We start from the raw sequence: 14,857 nt of genomic DNA on the forward strand, positions 1-14,857 counted from the left end.
AAGGCAGATCAGAATGTAGAATGACAGCTGTGCCGTGTTCTCGAAGCTGATTGGTCTAAAAATGTGGGTGTGCTGTGTTTGTTCTGTGTTTGTTGTTGTGACATGAGTTTGGATTAAACTGACAGTTTGTAGAGTTGAACCTTAGATCAGCCATCAGCCGCTCAGCAGGAATCACACCACGATCCCACCAGTGGATCAGCTACTGTGTGTTCTGAGCAGCCGTTTAGCTCAAACCTGGCTGAATACATAACTACAAAATGAACTCATGGAACAGATGGATAATTCTGTCCGTTTTTGATCTCGAAGGCTGCTTTTGATTTATTTTTCATGTTGTTTTTGTGATAACAAAATAAATTACAAAACCTATTTAGTGAGAATTCTGCTGGACAGTTACTGATTGTGTTTTTACTTTAGCATCAAAACCATCTATTTGTGTCCTTTATGTTTTGAGAAGGTCAAAGGTACACGACTCATTTTTCTTTCCTCGTTGCTCTTTTCCGTTATGGAACATGTTTATTTTGTACGGTGATTTTGTGCACTCATATGGACACATAAACAATGACTCCATGAATCATGACATCATCTTTTTCCACCTGCTCACTCAGCTCTTACCTGGTCCCAGTCTATACTGCGGAAAAATGTGTGTGACTTGATATCTGTGAACCCCGTCTGGACCTGGCACCCGAGCCGCTCCTTAGGATCCTGTTGGGACCAAAAGAGCTGGTTAGGAGTGTGATAGTAGTTTTCCCTACAGGTTTCACCCTGCATGTACATGTGAACACTGGCTCCCTCCAACTGCTTAGTTTGAATTGTGGCCTTTTCATGACCATGACTACTGACAACTTACAGAGGCAAAGGTCATGTTGTAAGTTAGGATGCTGTCTGCATGAAGAGAAGGATCCTCATGCATCAGAGATAGACTTAAATAGTTTTTGTTCTATGAACCTGCATTTACACATTTATGTTCTAACATCTTACTGCAGAATTAAAGATTTACTTAACTGTAACAGAAGACCCAACAGATATAGACGCTCCACATTAGCTAAATTAAGAGACCTTTGCTCTGTCTGTCTGTAACACAGCACAAGTTCTTGGCCATGAACCCACACATGGAGATTTGACTGAGCAGCATTGTAGACAGAACACACACAGAGAGATAGAGAGATGGGGCTGATTGGGCGTGGACTGCTCTCACCTTGTTTAGAAAGCCCTTGAGCACGCTCGCAGCTTTCACCGACAGAGACCTTGGGATGCGAATGGGCTTCTCAAGAATAACTGTTGGCAAAAAGAGAAGGTGGACAGCAACAAAAAAAGAGAGAAAGGGAGAGAAAGGGACAATCGTGAGTAGGGAGGAGGATGATTCACAGTCCAACCTGCCTGTGGGTGACCATGTCTGCTGCGTGGGAGTCAAAGGAAGGGAGGAGATACAGAGGACAGTATTCTGTTCTTTCTCTCACTTTTCATGGTCTACACGCAGCCTTGGGATTCTCACAGCTCAATAATGTCATACTAACGAGAACAAAAACACTCCGAAAATAGTTTTTCCCTCAAAACTTAAATCCAAGGATGTAATACTGCTTCACAGAGTAGTGAGAGTTTTTTTTCCTCAAATCACAGCTCAAGGTAACCAGCGTTTGCTCTCATACGCACATACTACGCTTTATAAATCTAATATTTTAAAATAAGTGGCTGCTGTGCCCAGAAGCATCCAAAGAGATGTGAACAGGCTTGACACATTTTGTTGGTATCCTTCAACTAAAAGTAGAAGAACCCTTAATTTTATTTGAAATAATTTAAAACATTCAAAAGTAATTAAAGAAAGAAACAAAAAAATAAACATCAGACTTTGTTTTTTAATATGTCATGATGGTAAAAATGATGAAAAGATTTTAAGCCATCACTGAAGACAGTTGTTAGAGCAGTCATCCATTAACCCGAGCCACGTACCATCCTATGGTATTATGTGTCTTGTATAACAATAGTTTCATAATAATATGATTATACTAATATTTATATTGAAGTGTTTCCTGTCATTTGAGTAATTCGGCTTATTTAAATGGAAAACAGGAGTCGCTCTACTGTTTGCACCACACTGAACATGCACCGAAGAAAGCAAATGAGAAAGATGTCTGAGGAGATCAGAAGGACAATCACAGACAAGCATGTTAAAAGTAAAGTTATGAAGAACATCTCTAAACACTTTGGTGTTTTTTTAAGTATTATTAGGATTTTTAGGGCCTATAGGTCAGTATCCAACGTCTCTGGACATGTCTGCAAGGGGAAAATGGACTGAATAGAAGCATAGTGTGAATGTTACAAACTCTTACAATCTGGACAACTTCCAAATAGTCTGACGTCAAGGTGCCTCTGCCCCAATGGGACTACTGGTCATGTTTTCAACAACAGCGGGGTCCACAGAGAACTGCACTGTAGAAAGAAAAACAGACTGGACTTTGCTAAAATACATTATGACAAACCACAAAGCTTCTGCAGAACGTCGTTTGGACAGGTGAGACAACATTGGAGCTTTTTGGCAAGTCACATCAGCTCTATGTTCACAGGTGGAAAAAAAATGAAGCTTCAAAGACAAGAACACTGTGCCTATGGAGAAACATGGAGGAGGCTCAGTTATGGTTTGGTGCTGCTGTTTCCAACTCTGGCTGCAGTGAATTTGTGCAGAGAACAATGAAATCTCAACACAATCAAGAGGTTCTGGAGCAACACATAATATCTGGCATCAGACAGCTCTGTCTCAGTTGCAGATCATGGATCCTCCAACAGGATAAGGACCCACAACGGGCAAAGTCAAGAATAACCCCATAACTCTTAGGTAGCTTTAAAAAAGTCGCATCTTTTCTCAGTCCACGAAGGGAAATTCCAGAGCATTTGTTTAAAATCTGTATAGCCATGTGCATCTCTTCAAGTAAACAGCAACTTGTGGTTGGTTCCCCCAGTGAATCAAATGTGGGCCAGTCTCTGTCTGTCTAAAGCTCTGAGCTTAGCATGTGGACTGCCGATACCCAAAGCAGGGTCTGGCACAGGGTCTAGCTAGGTGGCATATGGATGGGTGGCTCATATAGTGAAAGGGTTGGTTTCCGCTGGCAGGAGTTCATCCAGGAACCTGCTGCTCTACCGGTAAGACGCCAGAAGGATGGTACTGGTGGCAGATGCTAGTCGTGGTGCCATGCTATGCTCCTGACAGTCACAGCAGAGACATAATGCGTCACACAAAGCTACTATAGTACGGAGGAATTTCTGTTATAGAGGACTGTGTGGGTGGTTGTGAGAGGAAGGGAGGACGTTGTACGGGGTTGTGCTATGTAACGATACCATATGGCCTGAGGAAACACAAATGGATATAGGACAGACATGGTACAGGTTCCTACAGTAAGGGTGCGATCACACCCACAGTTTGTTTCTTCTTTGGTCCAAATCAATAAAAACGTTGACTTTAGTTTTGTATTTCTAAAGGTTCCTTATATCTGTTACTTTAACCGGTTCTGCCATTAGGTTTACAAGTTGACCTTTTCATGTTGAAGCTACTGCACGAATGTCTTGAGGCCAACACACGCCAGCCCATTGTAAAACATGATACCAGCGTAGAAACATTCTTCTACATTTACATATGTGATTGAAATTATGATTCTCCAATAATACATGTAAATGTCTTTGCAGGACTGCACAGAGGAGAGTGTTTTGAATTAGTGTAGGGCTTGAAAATGAACAGTCATCCACACTCCTGCAGGGAGGCAGCTTCAAATGGAAAACAGAACAGAATTATAGTCAAGTATAAAAGAAAACTGATCTTAAGGTCTCCCTTACTCCCTTATTCAAGTACCTGTTCATGCCATGTGAGGTGGAAGTATTTATCCATCTTTTTTTCTAACACCTTTTTTTTGCATAGATCATAGACAAGTTTACATGCATTTATGACTAAATTATAATTTTGACATGATTTGGTAGCACACACGGTGCACTGTGCACAGACAAAAGATTGAGATCAAGTGCATGAAGCAAATAGAAAAGACCTGAATGTAATAAAACTGCTGTTTCTCTTGAGCGACGCATGTTGATGCACATTGATGCTAGGAAACAGTAGACTGAATGTTGACACGCCCTGTTGTGCCAAGATAATACATGTCTTAATGTCAACAGCTTGGAATGTCTACAGTTTTCATTAGGACTATTTTCTACCAACAAAAATATCATACGACTTGCTACAGTAATGTGTTTCCTGGTGATATAGCTGCAAATTAGTTTTACATTAAGAAGCCATTAAAGCGTTCAGTCAGGGCTCCAGTAAGTTATAATGACACACAACAACTCAGTAGTAGAAAGTAAATTTAGATATCTACAACCATCTTCTGATACCATTAAAATCTTTATTATGACCATGATATTCTTCAAAACAGTAGAATAAAATAGAAATCAGGATTCAGCTATTAGCTGTTAGCTAATGGAGAGCTGTTCCACACAGGTCATGTTTGCTACAAATATCTCTGCAAGATTTTCCAGAAGGAGCATGTATCTCAGCAAAAGTTATATACTACCCGTCCCAAAAAAAAAAAAAGAAAAAAGTCAACACACTAATATTTCGTTGGACCACCTTTATCTTTGATTACGGCACACATCCACTGTGGCATCATTTCAACAAGCTTTGGTATTTAATCCGGTCCAGAGTTTCTTTAATTTTTCTTATAATTGGAGAGTTGGACGCTGCAAGTCTTCTCCAACACATCTCAAACATTCTCAATAGGGTTAAGGTCTGGACTCTGTGGTGGCCAATTCATGTGTGTAAATTATGTGTCATGCTGGTATTATCATCTTGGAATATGCCCGTGACATTAGGGAAGAAAAAATCCATTGATGGAATAACCTCGACCTGACCAACTGCAGCAGCCCCAGATCATAGCACTGCCCCCACAGGCTTGTACAGTAGACACTAGACATGATGGGTGCATCACTTCACCTCCTCTCTTCTTACCCTGATGCTCCATCACTCTGGAACAGGGTAAATCTGGACTCATCAGACCACATGACCTTCTTCTATTGGACAGTTCTTAAGCCAGTTTTAGTAGTTTCATCAATCTCCTCAGATGTTTTCTTTGATTCATACCAATAATTTGACTCTTCTGAAACAGATTAACATATTTTCCTTGACCACAGGATGCATTATCAGACATGGTTGTTTAAAAAATGAGAAGCTACTCACTGTTAAGATGTTGTAATCCTTTTTGGCATTAATAAAACCAGCTAGTTTTCATCCTGGCCACTGCACATTTTCAACCTCACCTAACAATAGACTAAAGAAGAGCTTTTTTTTTTTTTAACATAAAGGACCAGCTGAATTTGAAACACTTACATTACAAAATTTCCAAAGTGGAAAAAAAGTAGAACAGGAAACTGGAAATAACAAAAGAAACAGTATTAATATGTGTTTTCCAGCTGTTATTTCTCTTGGCTTTTCAACGCTTTCTAACTACTGTACATCACTTAATGTGCATTTAATACTAAGTAGACGGAAATGCCAAGAGATGTCTCAAACTAAAACAATAAGGGGTGAATTCAGGGACTACATCAAAGTAAAACCAATTAACATTTGAGAGATATAAAATCTGCCCTGTTTCTGAGATTCCTCCATTTTAATGAAGCGTACCAGAACCATCCAAGCTAGAATTTACACAGACCTAAATCTTTTACAGCCCAGAGCTGATTGTTATTGCATTGCACTGAATATGTTTTTGCCGCTCTCAGAATATCAGTTATGCATCACAAAGGGTTAAATTACCATGTTTTTGTTTAAATGGAGCCAAGCACCCCGCCACGGGCTCTTAATATTCATGTTGGATTACCCACGATTCGCCTATACTCTGAATCTGTAAACCATAGAGAATGTAGTTAGAAGCTGGGTATTTGAAGAAAGTGGGACAGACAGAGGACACTATGGAAGGAGGATAAAATCATAAGACTTCTCAATCAAAAGCATTTTTAAAATGGAAATTCCCTTTTGTAAAATATTTATTTTGTTATTAACTATCCTGAGAACTGCCACTGAAAATGCAACATGTAAAATATGTCTCGTCAAATATTGAAATTACATTTTGTACAGATATTCGTGTTCCCCAGAGGATGAGCTGTAACTTCGGAAATCGACGTTCCCATTAGCTGCGCTTCGTCTTTAGCGATAATAAGCAAATTTGAGCATGTTAAAAAGTTAAACTAGGACTGAGAACATGTTGCATTTTGAATGTGCTAATCATCAGTAAGTAACTCTGAGGCCGTGGAGTCTTGTTTGCACTGGTAGCAGAATGACCTTGTCCAGCCAGCAGTGGTTCAAAAAGAGGTTTGAGATTTGGTATGGACATTTATATTCCACACAGGATGATTATGAATCATTTGGCAACCCCCTAATATTTCCTCCAGCACCATCAGGGCAACATTTTCCTTGACCAAACTAATGGCATGATTTCCAAGCAATGTAAAAAGGGTTTTCTTAATCCCCGGATGAATTCAATGTCTAAAAAATATACTGGTAGTCCACTAGACCTTTTCTGGAGAGGTCACTCATTAATTAAAATTGTACATCTCCACTGGGCAGATGCCAAGAAGATTTTAAAAAGACAATTGTTTCAGAACCAACCATAACTTGAGAATTTATAAACGCTGTTTGAAAAGTTTGTTTCTCACTTTTTAAAATAAAACTGTTGGTGATCGAAAAGTGCAAATGTTAAAACCTTCTCACAAAGAGTTTCAGAGAAATGAATAATAATATAGTAATAAAAATACAGTTCTCCCTGGTCAGTGGTGTCATACGTACACGTCTTGCAGTTTGCACAGGAGCTTGAATATGGTTAAATTCCCATGTCTCACCTTGAAAGAGGTACTCCTCTGTGTTCATGTCAGGATTGTCAGTGATGATGTCAAACGGGGACCTCCCAGCCATCATCTCAAACATTAGCACACCCAGAGCCCACCAGTCAACACTGAAGCCTGGGAAGGTACAAGACAATTACTTATTAGTTTAACTATATTACAAACCGAGGCTGATTGGGCTGTAGTGAAAAACTGTCTCTGTGCTTCAGTCGCTGATGTGGCCCAGTACGACTCCTTTACTCACCGTAGTCTTCTCCTCTGAGGATCTCAGGTGCAATGTAGTTGGGTGTTCCACAGAAAGTACTGGTGGTATCACCCGGTCTGATCCCCTCCTGATAGGAAGAAGAAGAAATAGAAAGTGCCAAAGTAAATCCAACAGTGGCTGCATAGATAAAAGAGTCAGTGTGGAAGATTTGATATCTGTAGGAACATAAACAGTGGCAGAAAAAAAAGACAGAGGCCCCTTTAATGGTTCCAATCAATACTGATCTACTGCATTATTGATAATCCTACACCAGCTGTCCACACGGTGTACTGACAGAAATCGATGCCTCTCTTACCTTGCACATGCCATAGTCTGTGAGTTTGATGTGCCCGTCGTTGTCCAAGAGGACGTTGTCCAGCTTCAGGTCGCGGTAGATGATGCCTTTTTCGTGAAGGAAGTTCAGAGCGATACAGATTTCAGCAGCATAAAATCTGAGAGGGAGGAAAGAGAAATGAGTCTCAGGCCGAGGTTTTCTACTCGTACACAAGAAAATATCTAAATCTATAGACACTGCTCACATAGTTATAAACGCTGGAAAGGAAGTATATAGTAGGCTGGACTAAATGATATTTTTGTAATGCTTCCCACACTTCCAGTCACATTTATGTTGTTTATTCTATTCAACCTTTTAAACCCGATTTTGATCCAGATTTGATGTCGTTGTTTGCATCTCTGGTGAGTCAGTAGTACGTTTCCTCTATGTGTAGGTAGCGTGCATTCTGTCGCTTTAAATCCACGACTGTCAAACTGAGAGATGTCTGACAGAGGAATCACAAATCCCACATTGCTCCCCCACGTTTTTTTTTTACTGTGACAGCCTCCATTGTACACCGTTGTTTCATAGCTGGCATGAGACTGATAGAAGCTGCGTCCTATCAGCAGCACCATCCTTCGCCCACTGGCCCGCCTCCCCCACAACACGGGGGAATGCGGCAGGGCTCTTTCTAAGAGCGCTACTCATGAATATGTACATTCATCATGAGTGATTAACAGGCTGCTTTGCATATGTACAGCCACTGTCTTCAGAATGCAGATTACAGGGGTCGATAGGGGCCTTACGGTGCCTCTCTAAATTACTCAGCCTTTGATCCAGCATTTATCTGAGCCGCCGTTGAAGTGCCCCGCAAGTAGACAAGCACAATGAATTATGGGGGGTTCATTATATTTCTCAGAGGTGGAGAAGAAAGTGTTAAGTTGGATTTTGGAAACATTGCCACGTCCATGAAGAGCTGCTAAAGCATCCCATTAAGAATACATTTGTATGGAGTGCTTGGAGAAAGTGCGCTCTTGAGGAGCATTTTACACTGAGTGCAAATAATGTGCATATAAAGAGGAACTTAGAAAAAATAAAAAACAAAAATACACTCACATTCATGCTGCACTCCAACAGAAAACACAAGACAAGTGTTTATGAGACTGATTTTGTCGTAAAAGAAGGACAACAACTACAGTTGATACACCGTGTACTTGACACGATACCCTCATGTGAAATAAAAATAATCCCATCTGGAAAAGGTCCAGTTCACTTCCAATTGCATAGTTGTTTTTTATTCTGTGTAGCTAGCTGACTGTGCAAAGTCCACTTAACTAAAATCCAATCATAAATTCACCCACTGATCATGTTAGTGTATTCCTGGGGGCCTTGCTGCCGTATCTCAACATGATCCGAATACAGTTTGAGTGTTTGAGGAAGACCGAAAGAAAAAAAACTGCACATGCAGCATCTCTGATGTGAATAAAGATCCTGACACAAGTTTCGCTTCTTCATACTCTGAACTGAGACTTTGTGATGGGGTAAAATGTGAATATTTACCTTGCATGTTCTTCAGGGAGCTTCCTTTGGCGTTGCATATGAAACATCAAGTCTCCGCCGTTCACATACTCAATCACCAGAAATAATCTGGAAACAAGAGCATGAGGGGAAAAGGGCCTCAGTGGTATAGAAAAACACACCGACTACACACAGAAGAGTCATTCTGGAGCATTTAGCTGACGTACAGTTTACAGACGTTTGTGTAAACGACACCAAAGAGCATGAGATAAAAAATCATCTGAATAAATAAAAGATCAAAACCCATCAGGACAACAGTCACAGAGTACAGGAACTACAGCGTCAAACAACAGAATGCATTCAGACAATCATGAGACTCCAATCCACTTTTTGGTATTTGGACATGGGCCCTGATGGAGCTAATTAATAAAAGCTTCAGTGTACATCACTACACCAACAATCGTCGTTAGTAGCCACCATCAATTACCATTGTTGTACTGATGATTATAAATGATACCATCATTCTATAAAGAGCAGACCATCATGAGGGCTCATACTGTAGTTTGATCCTTACCGACTTTCTGTCTGGAAACAGGAGTGGAGGCCTACTAAGAAAGGATTGGTGGACGCCTGCTCAAACACATGCTTCTCTGTCTGCACCCAGTCGATATCCTGGAGAGGCGAGGGGAGACAGACGGAGACAGAGATGGCATCAAGAAAAGAGAATGTATTAATAAATCTATTTGTCTGATCAATAGACTTTCTCAGACGGATGGATGAACACTGTGCCACAGATCATAAATGCAGTCAGTCTTCAATACAATCCTCTCACCGAGGTAAGGATTATACTCCGACTGTTTTGTTCCTGTCCCAGTGGAGAGGTTGAACCTTGGACAGTGTGCCAAAAGATAATGAACACCAAGCCCACGTCGAAAAGCATGCACCAGTTAGTTATTGACGCTCAACAAAAGCTCGGAGCTTTTCTTTACAGCACACTGGGTGGTCAAAGTGTACAAACCAGCCGATATCATCAGGAAAATGTATTTGAAATATCAAAAGTAAAAGGTATTATGATATAGAACTGTGTGTGTGTGTGTGTGTGTGTGTGTATATCACTTAGAGTTCAGTCTGAGTGTTGAGCCTGAGGAGAGGATGTTTTCTGCTCATTTAAAGTGTCATTAAGTTGATGATAGTTAATGTTTTAAGTAAGCTGCAACAGACTGAGGCTAAATTCTGATCTCCCCGTGCAGCACTCCTCATTAGAACGCGAGGAATTTCTAATTATGCAGAATATTCCCTCACAACACATGTTCTGTTGGTCATTCAGCAGCTTGTAGACAGTCTGTGGAAAACGCACACAAGCTTCTTTTGATCTCAGGCATTACACGACTAAGGAGATGAATTATTAAAGAGTCATGACTAAATAATAAAGTTATCGGAGCAAAATCAAATCGTTACCGAGTCAAATGTATTTCTGTGGATTTAAACAAGAAGTGTAGAAAAGTGGAAGAGGAAAGTGAAGGAACAACGTCTGTGGTTTGTGTTGTGCAGATCTGGACTGTGATCCTCCACCGGATCCACGTGTTTGAGTTATATCTTGAGCAACAGTGTCACCTAGTGGGTTTTATAATACAAACACAATAAAAAGTAAAACAGGCTAATTCCAGCTCTGCTACAGATTCATGTTTAAAATGCCTCAACACTGATTTAATCTCTACATATTTAATCACTCACTGATCTCTTGTGGTGTCTATTTTGCAGTTTTGGTTTTATTTTCCCACATTTCAACATATTCATCTCTAAGATTTCTTTTTTTTGCTCCGGTGCAGTAAAGGTAAATTAAGTTTTGGTAACTCTGGATAATCCACAGAGCACAGAAATTAACAGGTTCCATGGGTAAACAAGAAAATAGAACTGATTCAATTCAATTAAATCTGGATAGAATCACATTTTTCTTTCTTTGCACAGTTCTGAATTAAATGTATTCACTATTTTCTACCAGCTGGATTCAGATTAGGAATAAATAATTGATGTGAACAACGTTTGTGTCTCTCTGCTTCCTGCTCTAAGACACTTTCTGTCATCGTGTCCATCTGGCCGCTCATCACTGCAGAAAAATGAAAACCCACATTTCACCTTCCGCTGTGAGTCAACTGCTTATTTGTTGCTGCTTCCTCCTGAACTCACCCCCCCCCCCCCCCCACTCCCGCCCCATTCATTAGCTCCCACTAGTCTCTGACTCAAGCCTCACTTCCTTTTACTCATTCTTGCTTCTCAGTCTCCAAACGTCCGCGGTGCCGTCTCCGCCCCCCCCGTCCCAGCGTTTGACCTGAACATTATCTTTTCATCCCTCCTTTATTCACAGATTACTCCTTCAACTGTTCCGTGGTCCAGCGGGTCACAATCTCCACCTCAAGTCAACCAAGAGTCAAGTGGCTTTTCAGTGTGGTCAGATAATCAAGGACTGCTTCACACTTTGAATGCAAGTCAAAGCAATTACACAGATGGGGGGAGTCGAAAACCAGCACGTACTAAAACTGCACAAAAGTCAAATTCACCCCCTCGTCCATTAAAACACATCTGACCCACTGATAGGTTGATTTTCCTTTCCCCCATCCTGGATGATGCAGAGATCTTACAGACCAACACTTGCTGTGTCTTTTTGTGTCTTTGTGTCTGTGAGCTCTTCTCATTTTGACGTCGGCGGCACAAACTGGAGGCGGCTAACAGACCTGAAAAGTCGAGTCACTGCAGGAACTGAATGTGATTAAATGGTTGCTTTTCTGGAGCGATGACGCATCCTGAAGCTGGGAAATAGGACAGCGGTCCAGCCTGACATCACCTACATATGTGTTTACATAACAGCCAGGATCCTGAACTTGGGCTTCATAAACTTCTTTAACCCTGTGAGGAGGGGTTTGTTCGACACCTGCAACATTTAAGGTGTTTGGGTTTCAGGGTTCAGTGTCTTGTCCAAGGACACTGGAAATCAAACCACAGAAGCTGCCATTCATGGACAGTAGATTCTGCACAGTGCACTGGAGAATAGAGAGTAATAGTGTTGGAGTTTAAATAAAGCAAACACATGCACGGGTCTTATCATTCAGATGCTCATTAGCTTATTAATAATCAACTTAATAAAGTTAATGAACTGACAAACTGCATTGAATTTGTGAAAATGTAAATAAAAAACTCACACACTGGAAATTGAGTCACGTGTTTTTTACTATTCTACTAGTTTCTGTTCATATTAATCTCACCCAGCGACCATGTGCCTTAAATGTTATTATTGTTGGTATCAAGTCGATAACTGTCGACACCTTGAGCACAGGAAAAGCTAAATTTATGCATCTTCCTGTTTTACATTCCTGAGCTCTCCGGTGTCTCACCTCATCATCGTGCACCAGCTCCTTCTTCACCACCTTCATGGCGTAAACCTGCTCGTTCTTCTTCAGCCGAACCAGCAGGACCTTGGCGTAGCTTCCACGCCCGATCACTCGGATCAGCTCGAAGTCACCCAGCCCGAGAGCCACACCCTGGGACAGCTTAATGCCATCGATGCCGTCCACTACAGCTTTGATATCCTTCAGAAAGTAGAAGAACATTCAATCAACAATGCTTTCCAAAAGGATTTGACTAAAATAAATATCCAAGGTCTATTTAAACACCACAAATATGAAAATTTGAATTTAGCATAAGACACAAAAACTGATTCTGTAGCTATTAGGAGCCCTTCTCACCTCTGTATCTGCATCTTCTGCTTTATCCACTGTACAGTTATGTGGTAAAAATGATACTGTAAAAAAAAAAAGACACAGACAATCACTGAATTATTTATTGTTTACAGGTAAAAGTCAATCTGCACTTAACGTGTTGGTACTTTTGTCCAGTAGAGGGAGGTAGAGTCCCCTGAATAGAATCTGGCTGTTCACAGAAAAAACCTAACTAGGTCAATCCGCTGGTGGTCCCACAAGAGGGGCCCCCAAGCAGACCCCACATCAGTCCACAGTCTCCTCTTAATAGGATTTCAAACTTTGTTCAATGGGATCTCATCAGAGAGCAGTAATGTGTTTAGATAACAGATACTGCACTTGTATAAGTGATGATAGTGAAAGAGAGGTGAAGCTACCAGGGTGAAAAACACATCTTCTATTAGTCACTTATACTGGGATTTACATCATGAGTTTCACTGCTACACTGCTTGAGATGCGAAGAGCAGGTTGACAAAGACATGACAGAGGAGATTTTAGAAAGATCTGCAGCATCGGTCTAATTCCTATTCCACTCAATTACTTTGTTCATCCGTCAAGGGGTAATTCAATCCTGGCGAGTTTGCAAACACAATGATGAAACAGCTCCCGTGTGTTTGCTCTCTTGTAAGCTACAGGTTGCATCTGTCAATACAGTCACCAAAGGGTTCTCTTCATGAAGCCTCGTTTAGAGCTCGTTAGACTAACAGCTGATTGTGTAGCAAACAGATCCTCACGTCACAAGTTCCCTGCTGAACAGCAACATTATCAGGAATTCGTAGTAGTAGTATTCAGATGAAGTATTAGTTAAAATAAGCTTAATTAATTAACTACGAACTACCAACTAAGTGAGAACTCATTAATCACTCGTCACATGACAACCAGAAAAATAACAAGACAACAACAATAACAAGTTTTAAAGTGAGGCTTCATTTGCAAACGTCCCTTCTGCTCACACAAGTCCCAAAGTTTGGGCGTCACACACAGACTTCATCACTAGAGGTCATCACATTAGCAGTCCCCCCCCCCGCTTCTTGTTTGGTCTATTGCCTTATTTTAAGCCTTATGGTTACTCAACTCACACTATGCCATTTTTCCAGCCTCCTCATTCCCACAGTGTCCTGTCCATCAGTGTTCCTTACTCGTACACACAAAAGCCACATTTCTAGTGGCAACATACTAACCAACGTGGAATAAGTACATATTGTTCAGTGGTACATACTCTGCACAGTATAAACTAAATGCTACGTACACATTCTCAAAATGAAGTATACAGATAGGCGTCCTCCAAATGCACACCATGCAGTGTAACTCAAACCCAAACAACGTTTCCTCTATATCCATTCAGATAGAAGCATGAGACATGTTTCATTTTGAAGTAACTGACCAGCCATAGTATTATTACGCATAAAAAATGTTCTGCTGCTTAATTTTGATCAGGGTTCTCAAATGCTCCAGTTAACTGATTCAGTTAATTCTGTTTTGTCTTGTATCTCAAACCGCTGCACAGACATCACACTTCTAGAGAATTAACTTTCATGCTCATATTGAGATCGTACATTATATGTTGTAGATACTGGATCCAATAATAAAACTTTATTCTCTTATTGGAAAAAGTAGATAAAGGTGTCTTACTCCCATCCGTTTCCTCCGTGTCATCTGGTGGAAGGTCCACCTCTCCGTCCTTGGCATCTGATGGGGGCTCCTGTGATGGCATGGCTGGATCCTGAAGGAACAAATTCAGAAGTCCAACTAAATATCCACCAACACATTCCTGCAAATATCCACTTAAATATTCACTCATGGTTTTTCGCTCCTTGAAAAATGTACAATAAAGCATATTTGCAAGAACCAAGGAATTTGGAGATGTGTTCTCAGCGAACGCCCAAAAATATTATTGCTCTAAGAGTCTAAAGACAATGTCAGGGTGACGCTACAAAGGACACTAAATGGTCAAGTCTCAACGTCACGTATCAGGCACTGAAGATACTGAGCTGAAGATGGAACCAAGAGGGGGAGTTCCCCCGGCACACAGGGTAAAGTTCACGCTGTATCAAACGCTGCATTGATTACATTGATTTTCTAGTCAAGATTTTGGTCTTCGGGAGCAGAGTTATAGATCTTTACGTTTGGTCAGACGCTCAGTTGGATTGTGGTAATACTGAGTGGTTTGTTGTCACTAAACCTTGTGTCTCATTT

The 14,857-nt window shown here is 40.8% G+C and overlaps 1 protein-coding gene across 5 annotated transcripts in view; it reads right to left on the minus strand.

Annotated features, from left to right (window-relative positions):
- Positions 1–14,857, minus strand: part of prkcz (protein kinase C, zeta) — an 84,693-nt gene that overhangs the window by 17,342 nt on the left and 52,494 nt on the right. For all 5 annotated transcript variants that reach the window (XM_026368909.2, XM_026368913.1, XM_026368911.1 and 2 more), the window contains 10 exons: positions 14,294–14,384; positions 12,650–12,705; positions 12,299–12,493; positions 9,484–9,581; positions 8,952–9,038; positions 7,434–7,569; positions 7,118–7,205; positions 6,871–6,990; positions 1,196–1,275; positions 613–702 (listed from right to left, as the gene is read on the minus strand). In XM_026368909.2, the coding sequence (XP_026224694.1) occupies positions 613–702; positions 1,196–1,275; positions 6,871–6,990; positions 7,118–7,205; positions 7,434–7,569; positions 8,952–9,038; positions 9,484–9,581; positions 12,299–12,493; positions 12,650–12,705; positions 14,294–14,384 (1,041 nt within the window). The remainder of the gene's footprint in view (positions 1–612; positions 703–1,195; positions 1,276–6,870; positions 6,991–7,117; positions 7,206–7,433; positions 7,570–8,951; positions 9,039–9,483; positions 9,582–12,298; positions 12,494–12,649; positions 12,706–14,293; positions 14,385–14,857) is intronic.

Source organism: Anabas testudineus, chromosome 7 (genome assembly GCF_900324465.2).
Source record: "Anabas testudineus chromosome 7, fAnaTes1.2, whole genome shotgun sequence".
Taxonomy (NCBI): domain Eukaryota; kingdom Metazoa; phylum Chordata; class Actinopteri; order Anabantiformes; family Anabantidae; genus Anabas; species Anabas testudineus.